General features: G+C 48.5%; 1 protein-coding gene across 3 annotated transcripts in view; it reads left to right on the forward strand.

Annotated features, from left to right (window-relative positions):
* BRD1 (bromodomain containing 1) overlaps positions 1–18,468 on the forward strand; it is a 453,076-nt gene that overhangs the window by 370,650 nt on the left and 63,958 nt on the right. For all 3 annotated transcript variants that reach the window (XM_069229712.1, XM_069229714.1, XM_069229713.1), the window contains exons 11-12: positions 14,363–14,472; positions 17,546–17,700. In XM_069229712.1, coding sequence (XP_069085813.1) covers positions 14,363–14,472; positions 17,546–17,700 — 265 coding nt within the window. The remainder of the gene's footprint in view (positions 1–14,362; positions 14,473–17,545; positions 17,701–18,468) is intronic.

Here is an 18,468-nt window from a genome sequence, read left to right on the forward strand (position 1 = left end):
TCCAGGACCTAATTTAGAGAGATTGGGGTTTCTGATTAAGCAGACATTTCTAGGGTTAACATATCAGTTGGAGCAGACTGTATGACTAGATTTCAGCAGTTGTACAGCATGTGGAATCTGTATGCAGACTGATTGAATCAGTTCAGTTGTTCCAGAATTGCAAATAGTTCAGACAGCTAGCTTACCAGTAATGTCTGTAACTGTTTACAATCTCACCGGCAGCATTTTCTTCCCAGATTATTTAAGTATCTGACTATGGACTTGCTAAACTCATAAACTTTCTGTTGTTGGGTGAGATACGAATGTACCCTTTCTCACATCTCTCTAAACAGATGCGACTTCCTATCTGTAAGTTGGAAGTAGAGCACCTGCTCCTTTAGTTCTTCTCAAACATATTGCAGCGACATAACATAGTACTTGTTCCCTTGTATTGGCAGCTTCCTCATTAGCCTTTTTATTTGATAGAGACTTCTCGCTGCATATTCCTTACCTTAGAATTGTCCCCAGAAGTCAGACTGGAGCTGGAATTTATTTGTGAGCAGTTTCCTGGCACACCAGTTGGTGGCTTCATTTAGCTTTGCATGGCATCCTCAGGGTCGTCTGCGACAGAAGTGATCTGCGCAGTGTCTATATATACTCCACTCCAGCGCGCTAATGTCAGTTCTTTTTTTTTCTGTGCCAGTCAGAGCAGATCCGGATAGAGCTACCCTCAGTCATTTTTTTGACTGTCTTTGTTTTACTTTTTTGTCATAGTTTTTTGGGGCTTGTCGTCTACAGTGGCAGGAATATCAACAAGGAAGGCTGCATTCAAACCATGAATGAAGCAACCTCTGCTGAACTTCATAATTTTATGAGGCCATGCACAGCATATTTACCTGGCATGTCCCTGCTGGAGCGTCTCCAGACCCCACGAGATCAGGAAGGGTCCTTACAGGTCTTCCGCTTACAGGTTCGTCCTCTGCACCAGTGGGGCCCCTTAGATTCACAGATGGAAGGTTAGATCCAGGGTGGAGTCTATGCCCTATTCCTATGGGTTAGGACTTGAAGGGGAATAGGAGAGGTCACTAGACCCTCAATAATACCATCCCTAGATCCCTCCAAGGACACCTGGTGTGTGGATCTTGCACATGCCAGTGGACTGGACACCTCCCCAGATACCGGCTTGGTCTTTCCTCCTACCATGGCTGCGGAAGAGGGAGCCTCATTTGCTATGGTGGTGAGAATGGTGGCTTAGGTCCTGGACCTTCAGCTGCCCTCCTTGCTGTGAAGACAAACATCTAGACGAGGTGCTTCAACTGATAGCCACCTTTTCTGAACCACTTCTCCTGTTTAAGCCCTCATGGGTGTCCTACTCAGGGCCTGGTCCAAGCCCTGCATAAAGGCTTCTATGAACAGGACAATTGCCTGCTGCCCCGCGGGACCTCGGTTTTCTCACACAGCACCCTATACCGGAGAGCTTGGTGGTCCAAGCCTCTGCTTCCAAAGTAAAACCTTGGACATTTCCTCTCACCCAACCGCATAGGGAATCCAAAAGGGTGGACATCTTGGGCAAGAAGATTTTTTCTTTCGCAAGCCTTTTTGGGCCGTTAATCCCATTCACTCTGGAATTCTGTAGCACAGTTGTCGTCTATGGTCCTGTAGTAGGCCCGGGTCATACTCTCCCAAGCTATTGCTGACGGGAGAGACACAGCTAAATTCACAATTCCTTTGTCAGTAGCCTTATGGCACCAGGGCTGGCTGAGGACGACTGACTTTTCAGGGGATATCCAGGCTTCGCTTATGGACACGGTTATGGGAATTCCCTTTGATGGCTCAGGTCTCTTTGGAGACAAGGTAGACTTAGTGCTGGAGCGCTTCAATTGATAGCAGTGCTAGGTCTAGGTCCTTGAGCCTTTCCAGGGCCCGCTCAACCACAGTCTGCCTTTCACTCTTTTCATGGCAATGGAAGAGGCTTGCAGCCATGTCTCTGCCTGCCTAGCTTCCAGGGTGTGCAAGCTTCTGAGCCCCTGTATAGCTGAGGCTGCGGTACCCACAGACCCCGTGGGTCAGGCAGCCAGAGGCCAGGCCAGTCCACCAATTCCCTTGAAGCCACAGCTCCAAGCCTCTTTAGTTTGCTCTCAGGCCATCATGGGCACCCAGGATACGCCATCAACTGCACCACAGAAGATCGATCAGATCCGACCGCTGGCATTTCCAAATTATCTGAAGGGGCTACTCCCTTCCCTTTGTGACTACCCTTCCACCCATGTCACCCGCTTGCAACAGGTCGAGGAGGACCATCTTTCCATAATGTGCCAGGAAGTTAAGGCTTCCTTGACCAAGGGAGCCATAGAGAGGGAGCCGGCAGCAGAAGTAAGTTGTGGTTGCTATTCCTGCTACTTTCTGGTGCCCAACGACAGGGGCCTTTGTCCTATCCTAGACCTGTGCCCTCTCAATTTCTTCCTGAAAAAGGAGAAATCACAATGCTCATGCTCGCTCAAGTTCTGTCTACCCACCCAGTAGACTAGATGGTAGTATTGGGATTGCAGAATGCATACTTCCACATTCCTATCCTGCCTACCCACAGACGTTACCTGTGTTTCACAGTAGGTCACTGTAGGAATTTGGCTCTGTATATACTGTTTCAAAGTAAGAAATAGCGTGCACAGAGTCCAAGGGTTCCCCTTAGAGGTAAGAAAGTGGCAAAACGAGATAATTCTAATGCTCTATTTTGTGGTAGTGTGGTCGAGCAGTAGGCTTATCAGAGGGTAGTGTTAAGCATTTGTTGTACACACACAGGCAATAAATGAGTGACACACACTCAAAGACTTACTCCAGGCCAATAAGTTTTTATATAGAAAAATATATTTTCTTAGTTTATTTTAAGAACCACAGGTTCAAGATTTACAAGTAATACTTTAAATGAAAGGTATTTCACTTAGGAACTATAGGAACTTTGAATAATCACAATATTATGTACAGTCTTGGCAAAAATGGCAATAAGCTATTTTAAAAGTGGACACAGTGCAAAAATCAACAGTTCCCGTGGGAGGTAAGTAAAGGTTAAGTTCACAGGTAAGTATAACACTTACAAGTCTCAAAGTTAGGTCCAAGGTAGCCCACTGTTGGGGGTTCAAGGCAACCCCAAAGTTACCACACCAGCAGCTCGGTGCCGGTCAGGTGCAGAGGTCAAAGAGGTGCCCAAAACGCTTAGGCTTCAATGGAGAACAGGGGTGCCCCTTTTCCAGTCTGCCAGCCGGTAAGTACCTGCGTCCTCGGGTGGCAGACCAGGGGGGTTTTGTAGGGCACCGGGGGGGACACAAGCAGACACAGAAAGTACACCCTCAGCGGCACAGGGGCGGCCGGGTGCAGAGTGCAAACAGACGTCTGGTTTTAGATAGGAAGTAATGGGGAGACCCGGGGGTCTCTTCAACGACGCAGGCAGGCACAGGGGGGGCTCCTCGGGGTAGCCACCACCTGGGCTACGCAGAGGGTCGCCTGGGGTTCGCTCCTGCACTGGAGTTCGGTTCCTTCAGGTCCTGACAGTTCGACGCTCGAACGACACGACGCAGGACGAGCGTCAGCGAAGTAGGCCTCCGTCCTCGAAGCCTACGTCTGGGTCGGCTCCGTGCCTCCCCGAGAATCCTGGAGCCGGAGCGACCCCCGCCCAACTCAGTTTTACGAGGCCATGCGCCTCATCGTTGGCCATGCCGATCCCGATACTGCGCCTTCGGGCCCAAGGGGCCTTCGGGTTCCGCGCTAGCGGCTTCGGCCCCGGCCACTGAGGTCGCCTCCGGATCTGTGCGTGGATCTACTGCGACGCTGGTCGCACAGTCGAGACCTGTCCCGGCGCCGGGTCGTTTAGCGACTCTCTCGACGTCGGTAGTGCCCACTATCGATGTCGACCCCATTCTCATCCCCGACGACTCGGAGTCAGAGCGGCGTCGGGCAACACCGCCATCGGCTTCGTGGGCCCTTTTCGCCTGAGGTCAGATTCTGACCCATTTTCCTATGGGTACGAATATGGGGAGGAATTGGAGGGGTCCCTGGAACCTTATGAATACCAGGAAGACTCTACTATGGACTGGGCACAGGACTTCGGCAAAGCCAGTGGTCTTGATACTTCTCCTGACTCTGGCATGCTGTCTCCTCCTACCGTGGCTACTGCGGAGGTAGCTACCTATGATATGGTGGTTAGTAGGGCGGCTGAGGTCCTTGGCCTTTAGCTACCTACTGTTGAAGTCAGGTCTAACCTCCTGACGGAGGTGCTTCAGTCTGGGGCTTCTACTTCTGAACTTCTCCTTCCATTTAATGAAGCCCTCACTGACGTCCTTTTGGGTACGTGGTCCAAACCCAACACAGGGCTCCTGTGAACAGGACGATCGCTCGCCGCCATCGACCTGCGCCGAACGACCCAAAGTTCCTGTCCCAACATCCTACGCCTGAGAGTCTTGTTATCCAGGCATCCTCTTGTTCTGGCGCGTTCCCTTCCACACCCCCAGATAGGGAATCCAAAAGGCTGGAACAGTTTGGTAAGAAGTTGTTTTCTTCCTCCAGCCTCGCGCTGCGGTCCGTGAACACCGCATGCCATTTGGGCCGTTATTCCCACTCCCTGTGGGATACGGTTGCGCAGGTCCTGCCGCAGATACCGGAGGAGGCCCGTGCTATTGTCTCCCAAGCAGTCAAAGACCGGAGAGACGCGCCAAAGTTCACCATCCGTTGTGGGCTGGATACGACCGACTCTCTGGGCAGATCGGTTGCTACGACAGTGGCCTTGAGGCACCATGCCTGGTTACGTACTTCTGGTTTTTCAGGGGATGTCCAACAGTCACTTATGGACATGCCCTTTGATGGCACCCGTCTCTTCAGAGACAAAGCGGACTCGGCCTTGGAGAGGTTCAAGGAGTCCAGGTCTACGGCTCGGTCCCTTGGCCTTTCTGCTGCCACACGCCCCCCACAGTCCGCTTTTGGTCCCTTTCGTGACCACGGAAATGGCGCCCTGTCGTGTCCTCAACCCAGCCACCAGGTCATGCAAGCTGGACAGCCTATGCGTGGCCGGGGGTGCGGAATCGCACGTGGTCGTGGGTCAGGGAACCAGAGGTCTGTCCAGTCTACCCCTGCCCCTGGAGCAGCCTCCAAGCCTTCCTAGTCCGTCCCCTCACTCCCACCCAGTAGGTGGCAGAATCCGCCATTACCTGCCCCACTGGGAACATATCACCACAGACGGGTGGGTTTTGCAAATCATTCGGATGAGCTACTCCCTCCCTTTCGAATCCGCACCACCACATATGCCACCATCCTTCCATCCCCTTTCGGAGGATCATTTGGTGCTTCTCCGCCAGGAAGTCGCGGCTCTCTTGGCCAAGGGAGCTATAGAAAAGGTCCCTGTGCCAGAAGTAGGTCGTGGTTGTTATTCCCACTACTTTCTGATACCAAAGAAGGACAAAGGCTTGGGCCCTATCCTAGATCTTCGGGACCTGAACTACTTCCTCAAGAAGAAGTTCAAAATGCTCACCCTGGCTCAGGTTCTGTCTGCCTTAGACCCAGAAGACTGGATGGTAGCCTTTTCGGCCTTACCAGTGCCCCTCGGGTGTTCACGAAAGTGATGGCGGTGGTTGCAGCTCATCTGCGCAGCTTAGGGATCTCAGTCTTCCCCTACCTAGACGATTGGCTGTTGAAGGCGCCTTCGCCCCAGACAGTGGCCTTACACCTCCAGACTACGGCGAACCTTCTGCACCAGCTGGGGTTCACTATCAATGTGCCGAAGTCCCACCTGACTCCCTCTCAGACGCTCCCTTTCATCAGGGCAGTTCTGGACACAGTGTGGTTTCGGGCTTATCCTCCCCAAAAGCGAGTCCAAGACATTCAGGCTATAATTCCGATCTTTCAGCCTTGGTCTTGGGTTTCGGTGAGACAGACTCCGAGGCTGCTGGGCATCTTGGCTTCCTGCATCCTGCTAGTAGCCCATGCCAGGTGGCATATGCGGGCTCTGCAGTGGGACTTGAAGTTCCAGTGGGCGCAGCATCAGGGGAATCTCTCCGACATGGTCCAGATCTCAGAAGGCACTGCGAAAGACCTACAATGGTGGCTTTCGAATCCCAATTGGGTCAATGGCAGATCCCTCTCCCTTCCCCAACCAGATCTCTCAATAGTGACAGATGCTTCGCTTCTGGGTTGGGGCGGCCACATGGGAGAGGTGGAGATCAGAGGCCTCTGGTCTCCGGCAGAGTCAGGCCTCCACATCAACCTGTTGGAGCTCTGAGCGGTCAGACTTGCGCTGAAGGCATTCCTTCCCTCTCTCAAAGGGAAAGTGGTGCAGGTGTTCACGAACAACACTACCGCCATGTGGTACTCCAACAAGCAAGGCGGGCTAGGTTCCTGGACCCTATGTCAGGAGGCACTACGCCTCTGGACATGGCTGGAACATCAGGTCATTACCCAGATGGTTCAACATCTGGCGGGCTCTCTCAACGCCACAGCAGACGAACTCAGCCGCCGACGCACTGTCGATCACAATGGCGTCTCCATCCAGAGGTGGCGCAAGGTCTCTTTCTCAAATGGGGATAGCTTGGTTAGATCTGTTCGCCTCCACAGAGAACGCGCAATGTCACCTATTTTGCGGGTTGGAGTTTCCAAGGCGGCACTCGCTCGGAGACGCTTTTCATCTCGAGTGGAACTCCGGCCTCTTTTATGCCTTCCCGCCTATCCCTTTTCTGCCCAGAGTTCTCAAGAAGATTAAGAACAACCGGGCCCAAGTTATCTAGGTAGCTTCGGACTGGGCTCGAAGAGTGTGGTATCCCGAGCTACTGAGCATGTCCATCGATCCTCCACTCAGACTGCCTCTTCGGACGGATCTTCTGTCGCAGCAGCAGGGCACTGTCCTCCACCCGAACCTGTCCAACCTCCGCCTTCATGCGTGGAGATTGAGCGGCAACAGTTGACGGCATTTGCCCTTCCACCCGAAGTCTGCAATGTTATCTTGGCAGCCAGGCGTCCCTCGACTAAAACTGTATATGCCTGTCGTTGGAATAAATTTGTAGCATGGTGCACTAACAAATCTGCTGACCCCCTATCTGCCCCTCTTTCAGAGGTTCTTCTATTCATTCTTTCCTTAGCCCAGCAGGGCTCTGCATTGGGCACCCTTAAGGGGTATCTTTCTGCCATTTCCGCCTTTCTTAGGCTTCCTGATCAGCCCTCACTCTTTAAATCTCCTCTTGTGAGCAGATTCTTGAAGGGGCTCACCCACTTATTTCCTCCCACTCCCTTCATCATGCCCCAGTGGGATCTTAATCTTATACTTACTTTCTTGATGTGTGCTCCTTTTGAGCCTATGCATAATTGTCCCTTACGGCTCCTCACATTCAAAACTGTCTTTCTTATCGCCATCACCTCTGCTCGCAGGGTGAGTGAGCTTCTGGCCCTTTCTTCAAAACCTCCGAACTTGTCCGTACACCCCAACAAAGTGGTGTTACGCACTAGAGCTTCCTTTCTTCCTAAGGTGGTTACACCGTTCCATGTCGGCCAGTCCATCACTTTGCCTACCTTCTACGCACTCCCACATCCTTCCCATGAGGAGGAGAGACTCCATCGTCTGGACCCAAAAGAGCGTTGGCGTTCTATTTCAATCGTACTAAATACTTCCAGGTGGACTATCAACTCTTTGTTGGCTATGTGGGTGCGAAGAAAGGGAAGGCGGTGCAGAAATGTACCATCTCTCGATGGGTGCATCTTTGCATCAAAATGTGCTACGTCTTGGCAAAAAAGCAACCTCCAGAAGGCTTGCAGGCTCATTCTACCAGGGCCACTGCTGCATCTACTGCGTTACCACGTGGAGTTCCTGTCCTGGACATCTGTCAGGCAGCTACGTGGGCATCCCTGCACACATTTGCTAAACATTACTGCCTGGACAGTCAGGTCTGTCGGGACGGCTACTTTGGTCGTTCGGTCCTGCAGGACTTTCTAGTATGATCTTAGTTTACAGCCCACCACCGAGGATGGCATTGCTTGGGTATCTTTTCTAAGGTAAGGAATCTGCAACTAGAAGTCTCTATCAGATGTACAAGTTACCTACCTTCGGTAACGAAATATCTGGTAGAGACATATTCTAGTTGCAGATTCCTTACCGCGACCCATCATCCCCGTGTGCAAACTTATTTCTAGGGACAGGGATTTCCCGCTTTCAGGTCCTTATCTCTGGCGCTCCAATATAAGTGTTCTTGGCAGCTCTGCGCTCTGGCGTGGAAAGTTGTTAAAAGAAACTGACGTCACTGCGCAAGGGCGGCGTCTATGTACTACTCCCGCCGTCATCACGCCGACCACAACGCCTACAACGCCTGCGGAGTTGACCGACGCCACCTATCGACGCGCAAGGGTATTGCTCGAAGAAAAAATCTCCGGATCCAGTCTGATGCCTGGGAAAAAATCTAAGGTAAGGAATCTGCAACTAGAATATGTCTCTACCAGATATTTCGTTACCGAAGGTAAGTAACTTGTACGTTTAGGCTGGAGCACGGGCTGGCTACAGGGACCCGACTGGGCCCACTGAACCAAAGTACCTTAAATCCTGGTTGTGGAGTGTTGTTCTTGAACCACACTGTCGAGGAGATGCATCGATTTTCACTATATAATTGAGAAGATGCTTGGATTTCCCCTCCCCCCCCCCGCCTCAACCCCCAGGTGGCGATGTGTCAGTGCAGAGATGCAGCAGAGTTGGAGGTCTGTTCCGGCTGCATTGACCTCAAGGCAGTTTGTTGATTCCGATGGACACAGAGGCTGTAATGCGGAGTGTCATCGCCGACATAGAGACCTTGCGCCAAAGAAAGCTCTGCAGTGTTGGTTCTGAAGGCAGTGCATCGATATTGCCTACTCAACAGCGGCAGTGCGTCGGTTTCTGTGGAGCCAATAGCTTATGTCCTCTTCCAAGGGCCTAGGGCTTGGGTGGCACATGACAGTGTAAAACTGAGCACACAGGCTTCTTCTGATAATGTTTCCTCGGAAATGTCATGTTGTAGGAAAGTGCCCTTTTGACATGCTCACCACCACTTTTTGCTCACTGGTAATGAGTTTTTTTTTGACTGAGGTGCACTGGTAACCAGTTCCCCAGTGCTCGTGCTCCTTCCCTAAAACAAGGTAAAATGTCTAAATTGCATCCATTTTGGCATACACTCCAGCCCCACTGTAAGTCCCTAGTAAAGAGTAGCTCTTTTACCTAAGTCCAGGGTATTGGAGAGGTCCCCAAAGGGCTGCATTATGTATTGTGCCACCCTTAGGGATCCCCCTACAAACTGCACACAACCTGCCATCTCAGACTGGGTGCCATGGTGCAAGCCATGAATGAAAACACAACATGGCACACACACATTGTTTGCCATGCTCCAGTCACTGCATCTAAATCTATTTAAGTAACCCCTACAGGAGGCAGGGTGCATTATATTTGATGTGGGGACATATCTGTGTGAGCAGATACACTCCTGTGATGTCTAGTTCAATTACTCAGTCATTGCTTGTGAACAGGTAAGTCATCCTTAGATATTTGGTAGCCACTCGTCAACAGGGGTTACCCAGCTACATAATGACTTCACTGAAACCTATGGTATTTTGTATCAAACACCTCGTCTTAATAAGTCCAGACTGATGCCAGTCTTGAATTTTTTTATGATGTGCACCCAGAGGGCACCTTAGATGTACCCCCTTAAAACTACTATTCCTATAGTGTGCTGGCCGACTGATCTCAAGCAGCCTGCCACAACAGATGAGTCTGACCCCCTGAAGGTGAGAGCCCTCGCTCTCAGAGGTCAAAAACAATGCCTGCCCAGGGGTAGGTGATCATACTGCCTCCAGCAGGATTACTAGTGATTTATCATATCAGGGCCAAGGCCTTCAATGCCCCTGCCATCTTTGATATGCAACCCCGGCTTCCTCCAGACATGTGAGTTGCTACCCCGTGCCCTGAGGCCCATTTGACACCAGGACAGGCAGGAAAATAGTTATTCAGTAGGCATGGGCTACCCGAAGTGGAAGGGTCCACCATCTTGTTTTTGCAGGTACTTGGAATTCTGGGGCAGAAAGTGGTAATTTAGGGTGTGTAGTCACCCCATGGGAAGGCCCATTGGCTGCAAATGTAAACTCCTTTAAACACCTCTAAATTCAGTATTTAGTTTCCCCCCTGACACCAGAAGAACAGATTCATCTGACAAGAAGAAGAAGGACTATGAAGAGCCGAAGAGGGTAAATAATGTGGAATTTGCTGTCTCACTTGATAAGTATGGTATGGATGTAAACCTGGACACCATCTTCTCCTTTGCTTATTTCTCTGAAGAGTCATTGTTTAGAATCCCCTTGGTTTCAAGGTTTTTGAGGGACCTGGTTGAAGGAAAGTACCCTCTTTCTTGGCATAATTACCCCAATTTTCTGATTGTTGTCAATGTGTTTGACTGTGTCTACTGGGATCCTGCTAACCAGGGCCCCAGTAGTTCGTCCTTTCTGTAAATTGTACCTTTTTCTTCCCACATTTGGCATACTCCTCCCCCCTGCCATGTAAGTCCCTAGAATATGGTACCTAATTACCCCGGGCATTGAAGTTCCAGGGGATCCTTATGGACTGCAGCAGTTGTTCTGCCACCCATAGGGAGCCCATGCAAAGAGTTCTGCAGGCATGGCATTGCAGCCTGCGTGAAAAGGGTGCATGCACCATTTTTTACTACGGGTCACTGAACCAGGTCATTGTCAGTCACTCCTATGGTAGGCCCTCTCAGCCCAGAGGGTAGGGTGCTAGTACCTGTGTGTGAGGACACCCCGGCACTAGCAGAGGTGCCCCCACAAACTCCATTTCCCTTGAATTTGTGAGTGCAAGGACGCCATTTTATGCATGTACTGGACATAGGTGACTACCTATGTCCAGCTACATAATGGTAACTCCGAACCTGGACATGTTTGGTATAAAACACATCAGAATCATACCCCAATACTGTTATAATTCCATGCACTCTGGGGGCTCCTTAGAGGACCCCCAGCATTGCTTCCACCAGTCTTACAGTGATTTCCGGGCAGGCCAGCTGCTGCCACCCCTCAGACAGGTTTCTGCCCTCCTGCTGCTTGATCTGATCAACCCAGGGAAAAAGAACAAAGGATTTCCTTTGGGAGAAGGAGGTAACACGATCTCCGTCTGGAAATAGGCTTAACTGGCTTGGGAGAGGTAGCCTCCCCAAGCCACTGGTTTGCTTTGAAGGGAACATTTGGTGCCCTCTGTGCATAAACCAGTCCACATCGGTTCAGGGACCCCCAGTCCCTGCTGTGGCATGAAACTGGACAATGGAAAGGGGATTGGCCACTCCCCTGTCCATCACCACCCCAGGGGTGGCTCTCAGAGCTGCTCGAGAGGGTCCTTGGGTTCTGCCATCTTGTTTGCAAGTTTGGCAGGGAACTCTGGGAGCATCTGAGTGGCCAGGCATGTGACGTCAGAGCCCCCTCCTGATAGGTGCTTACCTGGTTAGGTGACCAGTCCCCCTTTCAGAGCTGTTTAGGGTCTCTCTCTTGGATGGGTCCTCAGATTCAGCTTGCAGGATTCCAGCAGGACTTCTCTGCAACCTCCACTTCGACTTCTGGCCACTGGAACTGCAACTGGACCCTCCAGGAACCGACAACACTGCAAACCACGAAGAAGAACCTTCTGCTACTTTGTTTCCACGTCTCCTGCCAGCTCCTGCCAGCTCTGCAACATTTCCCTGGACGTGCATCCTCAGAAAACAGCAACTCTTCAGCCTGCACAAGAAGAAAAGGAATCTCCCTTGGTGTGAAGGAGTCACTCCCCTGCAACCGCAGGCACCTACAACAAGCGACAACCGGTTGCGTGGATCTCCCCTTATCTTGAGCTGCGTGGAACCTGCATCACGGGTGGTGGTCCGGAGTAGTCCTCTTGGTCCTCTCTGCCAGCTGTCCAACTTTGGTGGAGGTATGCCTTTTTTAAATCTGAATCACCTGAGCTAGCCTTCAGCTGATGTCTGATGTCTGCGATACAAAAAAATATTGAGTTAGATGGTCAAACAAGGTACTAAGATTTGAGAGGCTGATAATAACATGGGAGAGGCAGGGATCTAAATGAGATCCAGAGTTGAAGTTGGTTAGTATACTACAAGTTTACATTTCGGTTACAGGTATGAAAACATTTAAGAAAGCTCCATGAGTGGCTTATTTCACATCCTCTATAAAGCTAAGGGAGGCGAGTTTTAAAGTTTATAAATGTTAGCATTTTTCATATAAGAAAAAAAGGGAGTAAGTTAGTGAGGAGCTCTTAGATTTCATAGAAGTGATGGGGTAAGTAAAACATTTTAAAGATTTACAGAGCAGAGGTAATTTTTTGTGACGTATGTTCTTCAGGTGCAGTGAATAGTGTTGTAATATATTTTTATTGCAGCTATATATACATACGTGTCTTCTAGTGAATAAGTGTGTGGCACTTTCATTCCAGAGCTTTACAATTCTTCTTCATATTACAAAGATTTTCTGTGTAGTGGAGGCAGAAACGGATTTACCGAAGGGATGTAAGCATTAGATTTGTGCAATCAAATCAAGAGCTTGAAAAATCCATTCATTAAAGTTGAAAGCATGAAGTGAAAGATTTTCTCTAAGCGCAAAAGAACTGTTAGTAAGAAACTCTAACAGTTTGGTCTGCAAGATTTTAGGCCAGGACACATGGTGATAAAGGTAAAGAGCTTCGAGAAGAATCAAACTTTGGCTGAGATGGGGAGAGAAAAACGGTACAGTAAAATGATCAGCCCAAATTAGAATTAGGAGTTTCAAAACTCATAGATTATAGATTGGTAAAATTGCTGACATCTGCTGAAGAGTAGCCTTTTCTTAAATGCGTAAATGGTTGGCTCTAAAGGGAAGGGTTGATGAGAGGCTTGGTCACCCATAGTTGAGCAACATCTCCTGCGATGTGTTCGAATCATCACACTGCCTCTGTTCTTCTGGCTCTGTTGGGTGCAGCTATAATCTTCACTTGTGAATTCGAGGAAGCTTTGTATTTGTGTTGACGGAAAGTTTTGCAGCTTCATAAGCAGTAAAGATTACCCCTAGTCTTTAGTAATTATTCCTTGTGTTTCCCACCTCAGGCATACACAATCTCCTACTGTCACTTGGATTTCTTCATGTGTATCTCTTTAGAATCTGCCTGGGCAATGTTTTTTTTTCAATTACTCAGAATTTTGTATAGCTAGATTCTCCTGGGTGTAGCTTCAAGCCCTGTTCCCACATGCCTGTTAGGGTAGGAATACCGATATACAAGGGTAGCATGTATCTGTGCATGACCTCAAGTACTTTGCTGACACGGATTTCCCATCTAATGTCTAAAGCTTACAACACAGTGAATCAGTTTGGGTCTTCATTTTATAAATGGCGTGTCACTCTAGGGCACTCAAAATATTTGATGATCTAGTTGTACCAATTTTACTAGTACCTCATCCACCTGTTCGTGCGGCCCCTGCGTTATATAGGGAACTTCCTGTTCTTAAGTTTAGCTTTACTTACGTTCTGGGACCTCCTGTTGAATTAAACTTCAGAGCCCAGAGTTTTGGAACGCTTTGTCATCTAGCCCTGCTGTTAAGCTTATTTGTTTGTGTGTAAAGTTTCCTGCTGCCTAAGGAACCCATAATGTAGTAATTGACTGAGGTTAAATAACCATGCAATTTTTGAGTTAGGGAGGTGGAACTCTCCGTGGTCCACTCCCCAAAAATTACACACCCTTTTTTCTCATTGGATCTTATACCCAGCTTCTCGTGTATTTGTTTGAGGGACATGGGTGAGAGGGAGGATAATAAGAGAATGTAGTAGTAGAAGTGCTCTTGTGTGAGCCAACATGGCTATTGAATTCATAGAATTGTCTGTTTAGGGGTTGAGAACAGTGTAGCCAAATTTTCCACTTTCTTTTTTTGTTTTTTTCTGCTTTTTCGAAGACCTTTGCATGCATATCGATTACAATCATAGAATAAAGGAGACAATATTTCCCCTACTCATATTTTAAGCACTGATTTTGTACAGATTTCCTTCTAATTGCATTATCATTGGTAATCTATTTATACATAGTTGTACCCATTTCATAAGCCTTTGGGCAGTGGTGTTAAGATTATTAAAAAGTCCTAGCTTGATACTCAGCTGGTGTACCAGAAAGAGCAAGAACACCAACAGCATCAGTAGTAAGAACTGAAATTGATATTTTGTAAAGCACAGTGTGTTACGATAGATACGTTGTACCTGTAATTTCCACAGTTGGATGTAATGCCACAGTATGTCCTCGGCAATATTTAAAATGCCTTTTTGGTAAGGAAGCAATGCCAATTAAGCTCCCAGGCTGGAAATAGACTTGTTCTTATTTGTTTTTATTTAGATGATGGACAAACCAAAATGTGGAATTCAATTGAGGATGAAGCTTCACTACTTGAACCTTTGAACGTAGTGTGGGCCAAATGTAGTGGTTACCCTTCATATCCAGCCTTGGTGAGTAGTGACACGCAAAACCTTTAAAGGTACTCTATTTCTTCTGTTGGACTGGGGTGAAAATGGCAAAATCCTTCTTTTGTGTTGTTTCCATTTAAGTAGGGTTGACTCCTCTAAATGTTTATACACGGTTGTCGTTTACCATGGCCAGAAGAATAGTAATTCCTAAATTGAATTACAGATTGTAGGAAGTTGACTCTGTATATACCATTTCAAAGTAAGAAATAGTGTGCACAGAGTCCAAGGGTTCCCCTTAGATGTAAGATAGTGGCAAAAATAGATAATTCTAATTCTCTATTTTGTGGTAGTGTGGTTGAGCAGTAGGCTTATCAGAGGGTAGTGTTAAGCATTTGTTGTACACACACATGCAATAAATGAGGAACACACACTCAAAGACTTACTCAAAGCCAATAGGTTTTTATATTGAAAAATATATTTTCTTAGTTTATTTTAAGAACCACAGGTTCAAGATTTACATCAAACACTTTAAATGTAAGGTACTTGACTTAGATACTTTAGGAATTTTGAATGAAAACAATATCATGTACAGTCTTTGTAAAAATGGCAATAAGCTATTTTCAAAGTGGACACAGTGCAAAAATCAACAGTTCCTGGGGGAGGTAAGTAAAGGTTAGATTAGGAGGTAAGTAAAACACTTACGAGTCTCAGTTCTGGGGCATAGGCAGCCCACCGTTGGGGGTTCAAGGCAACCCCAAAGCTACCACACCAGCAGCACAGGGCCGGTCAGGTGCAGGGGTCAAAGAGGTGCCCAAAACACATAGGCGCCTATGGAGAACAGGGGGTGCTCCGGTTCTAGTCTGCCAGCAGGTAAGTACCTGCGTCCTCGGGGGCAGACCAGTGGCGTTTTGTGGAGCCTGGGGGGACACACAAGTAGGCACACAAAATACACCCTCAGCGGCACAGGGGCGGCTGGGTGCAGTGTGCAAAGGAGACGTCGGGTTTCAGGTAGGAAACAATGGAGGGACCCGGGGGTCACTCTAGCGGTGCAGGCAGGCACAGGGGGGGCTCCTTGGGGCAGCCACCACCTGGGCTAGGCAGAGGGTCGCCTGGGGGTCACTCATGCGTCAAAGTTCGGTTCCTTCAGGTCCTGGGGGTTGCGGGTGCAGTGTTGGTTCCAGACGTCGGGTCACTTGTTAGAGGCAGTTGCGGTCATGGGGAGCCTCTGGATTCTCTCTGCAGGCATCGCTGTGGGGGCCCAGGGGGGTCATCTCTGGTTACTCATGGGCTCGCAGTCGACGGGGAGTCCTCCCTGTGGTGTTTATTCTCTGGACCTCGAGCCTGGGTCGTCGGGTGCAGAGTATGAAGTCTCACGCTTCCGACGGGAAACATGGAGTCTTTGAAAGTTGCTTCTTTGTTGCAGAGAAGTAGCTGGTTTTGAACAGGGCCGCTGTTCACAGGAGTTTCTTGGTCCTTTAGTCCAGAGCAGTCCTCTGAGGCTTCAGAGGTCGCTGGTCCCTGTCGGATGCGTCGCTGGAGCAGGTTTTCAAATTTGGAGACAGGCCGGTAGGGCTGGGGCAAAAACAGTTGTTGTCTCCTTACTTCTCTGCGGACTTGTAGGTCAGCAGGCCTTCTTGTTTTTCCAGGTTACAGGAATCTGATTTCCTGGGATCTGGGGAGCCCTTAAATACTGAATTTAGGGGTGTGTTTAGGTCTGGGAGGGCAGTAGCCAATGGCTACTGTCCTTGAGGGTGGCTACACCCTCTTTGTGCCTCCTCCCTGTGGGGAGCGGGGGGCTCATCCCTAATCCTGTTGGAGGAATCCTCCAAACTCAAAATGGAGGATTTCTCAAGGCAGGGGTCACCTCAGCTCAGGACACCTTGGGGGCTGCCCTGACTGGAGGGTGACTCCTCCTTGTTTTTCTCATTAGCTCCTCCAGCCTTGCCGCCAAAAGTGGGGGCAGTGTCCGGAGGGGCGGGCATCTCCACTAGCTGGGATGCCCGGGGGCGCTGTAACAAAAGGGCTGAGCCTTTGAGGCTCACCGCCAGGTGTTACAGTTCCTGCAGGGGGAGGTGAGGAGCACCTCCACCCAGTACAGGCTTTGTTCCTGGCCACAGAGTGACAAAGGCAATCTCCCCATGTGGCCAGCAACATGTCTGGTGTGTGGCAGGCTGGCAGACAATGGTCAGCCTACACTAGAAGTCGGGTAGGTATTCAGGGGGCATCTCTAAGATGCCCTCTGAGGGTATGTTACAATAAATTACACACTGGCATCAGTGTGCATTTATTGTGCTGAGAAGTTTGATACCAAACTTCACAGTTTTCAGTGTAGCCATTATGGAACTGTGGAGTTTGTGTTTGACAAACTCCCAGAACATATACTCTTATGGCTACCCTGCACTTACAATGTCTAAGGTTTTGCTTAGACACTGTAGGGGCATAGTGCTCATGCACATATGCCCTCACCTGTGGTATAGTGCACCCTGCCTTAGGGCTGTAAGGCCTGCTAGAGGGGTGACTTATCTATGCCACAGGCAGTGTGAGGTTGGCATGGCACTCTGAGGGAAGTGCCATGTCGACTTAGTCATTTTCTCTCCACCAGCACACACAAGCTGAGAGGCAGTGTGCATGTGCTGAGTGAGGGGCCCCCAAGATGGCATAAGACATGCTGCAGCCCTTAAAGACCTTCCCTGGCATCAGGGCCCTTGGTACCAGGGGTACCAGTTACAAGGGACTTACCTGAGTGATAGGGTTGTGCCAATTGTGTAGACAAAGGTACAGTTTAGAGAAGGAACACTGGTGCTGGTGCCTGGTTACCAGGGTCCCAGTACACTTTCAAATCATAACTTAGCATCAGCAAAGGCAAAAGGTTAGGGGGTAACCATGCCAAGGAGGCATTTCCTTGCACAAATGTTTTCATTTAATCTTTGTTTTAATGGGAAAAGCAGGCCAGAATAAGCTTTGTTATTTAAAAGAAATGTATTTTCTAATTTCTTCTTTTGCTATTTTATGAGTAGGCAATAATTTGTTACCTTGTATTATATTCTATAATATATAGGCAACCTTTAGTCATTGGTGAAAATACATAGAATGATCTTCGTAATATTTCTTTCAGATAATTGACCCTCATATGCCACGTGTTGGTTGTCATCATAATGGTGTTGCAATACCGGTGCCTCCTATGGAAGTGCTCAAAGTTGGAGAAGAGATGCAGACCAGAGCAGAGGAAACGCTCTTTTTAGTCCTATTTTTTGACAATAAAAGAAGTTGGTAAGTGTGCACGTAATCAGTACTCCTAATAACCTGCAGAGGTCGAGCGAGATGTCTTAGACCAGTTCCTCCAGCTTTTGCCTTTGGCCTTCAAAATTGTGTTTCCGTGAGGTCAAACTGTGATATAGAGATCCACCTGATGGCATAGCTTATTGTCTTTGGCAGCTCCTCAGGAGCTTGATTGTCTCCTGTTCTTTCAAACGCCTATGCAGATTATGATTTCTTTACTCAGCTTGGCTCTTTTTGCATAATGCTGAAATTGACAATGTGAGTACTCTAATCCTTGATTGGATGAATCACTTTGCATATATGTTTCATTATCTGTTTTCCCCACCTTCAAGAGCAAGACCTAGGCATTCAACATTGTTAAGAGATTCAAAAGAGGCAGTTAACCCAAAAATATGTTGCCCACTCCAGAACTCGCTTTACAAACAAATATGTCACAGGCCATTAAAATCAGTCAGAGTACTTGCTCTTAACAAGCATTGTCAAAGTCAGTACGTGTGGCTTGCATTTTGAGTCCTAGCTAAAGCATTAAAAAGCTTGCAGTAAACAGCAATAGATATATATATTTCTCTTCCAGGGGATCCTCATCAATAGTTATAAACATTGAATATTCCCGCCCTTGTGCGGGGTCACCGGAGCATATATAAAATACACATATATAAAGTATGAAATATGCATGAAAAATATATATAGCATTTTTAGTAGACAAATTTTCATACTAAACTCATATATACATGTGTAAACAGCAATGCAGAATAAATA

Source organism: Pleurodeles waltl, chromosome 4_1, assembly GCF_031143425.1.
Source record: "Pleurodeles waltl isolate 20211129_DDA chromosome 4_1, aPleWal1.hap1.20221129, whole genome shotgun sequence".
NCBI lineage: Eukaryota > Metazoa > Chordata > Amphibia > Caudata > Salamandridae > Pleurodeles > Pleurodeles waltl.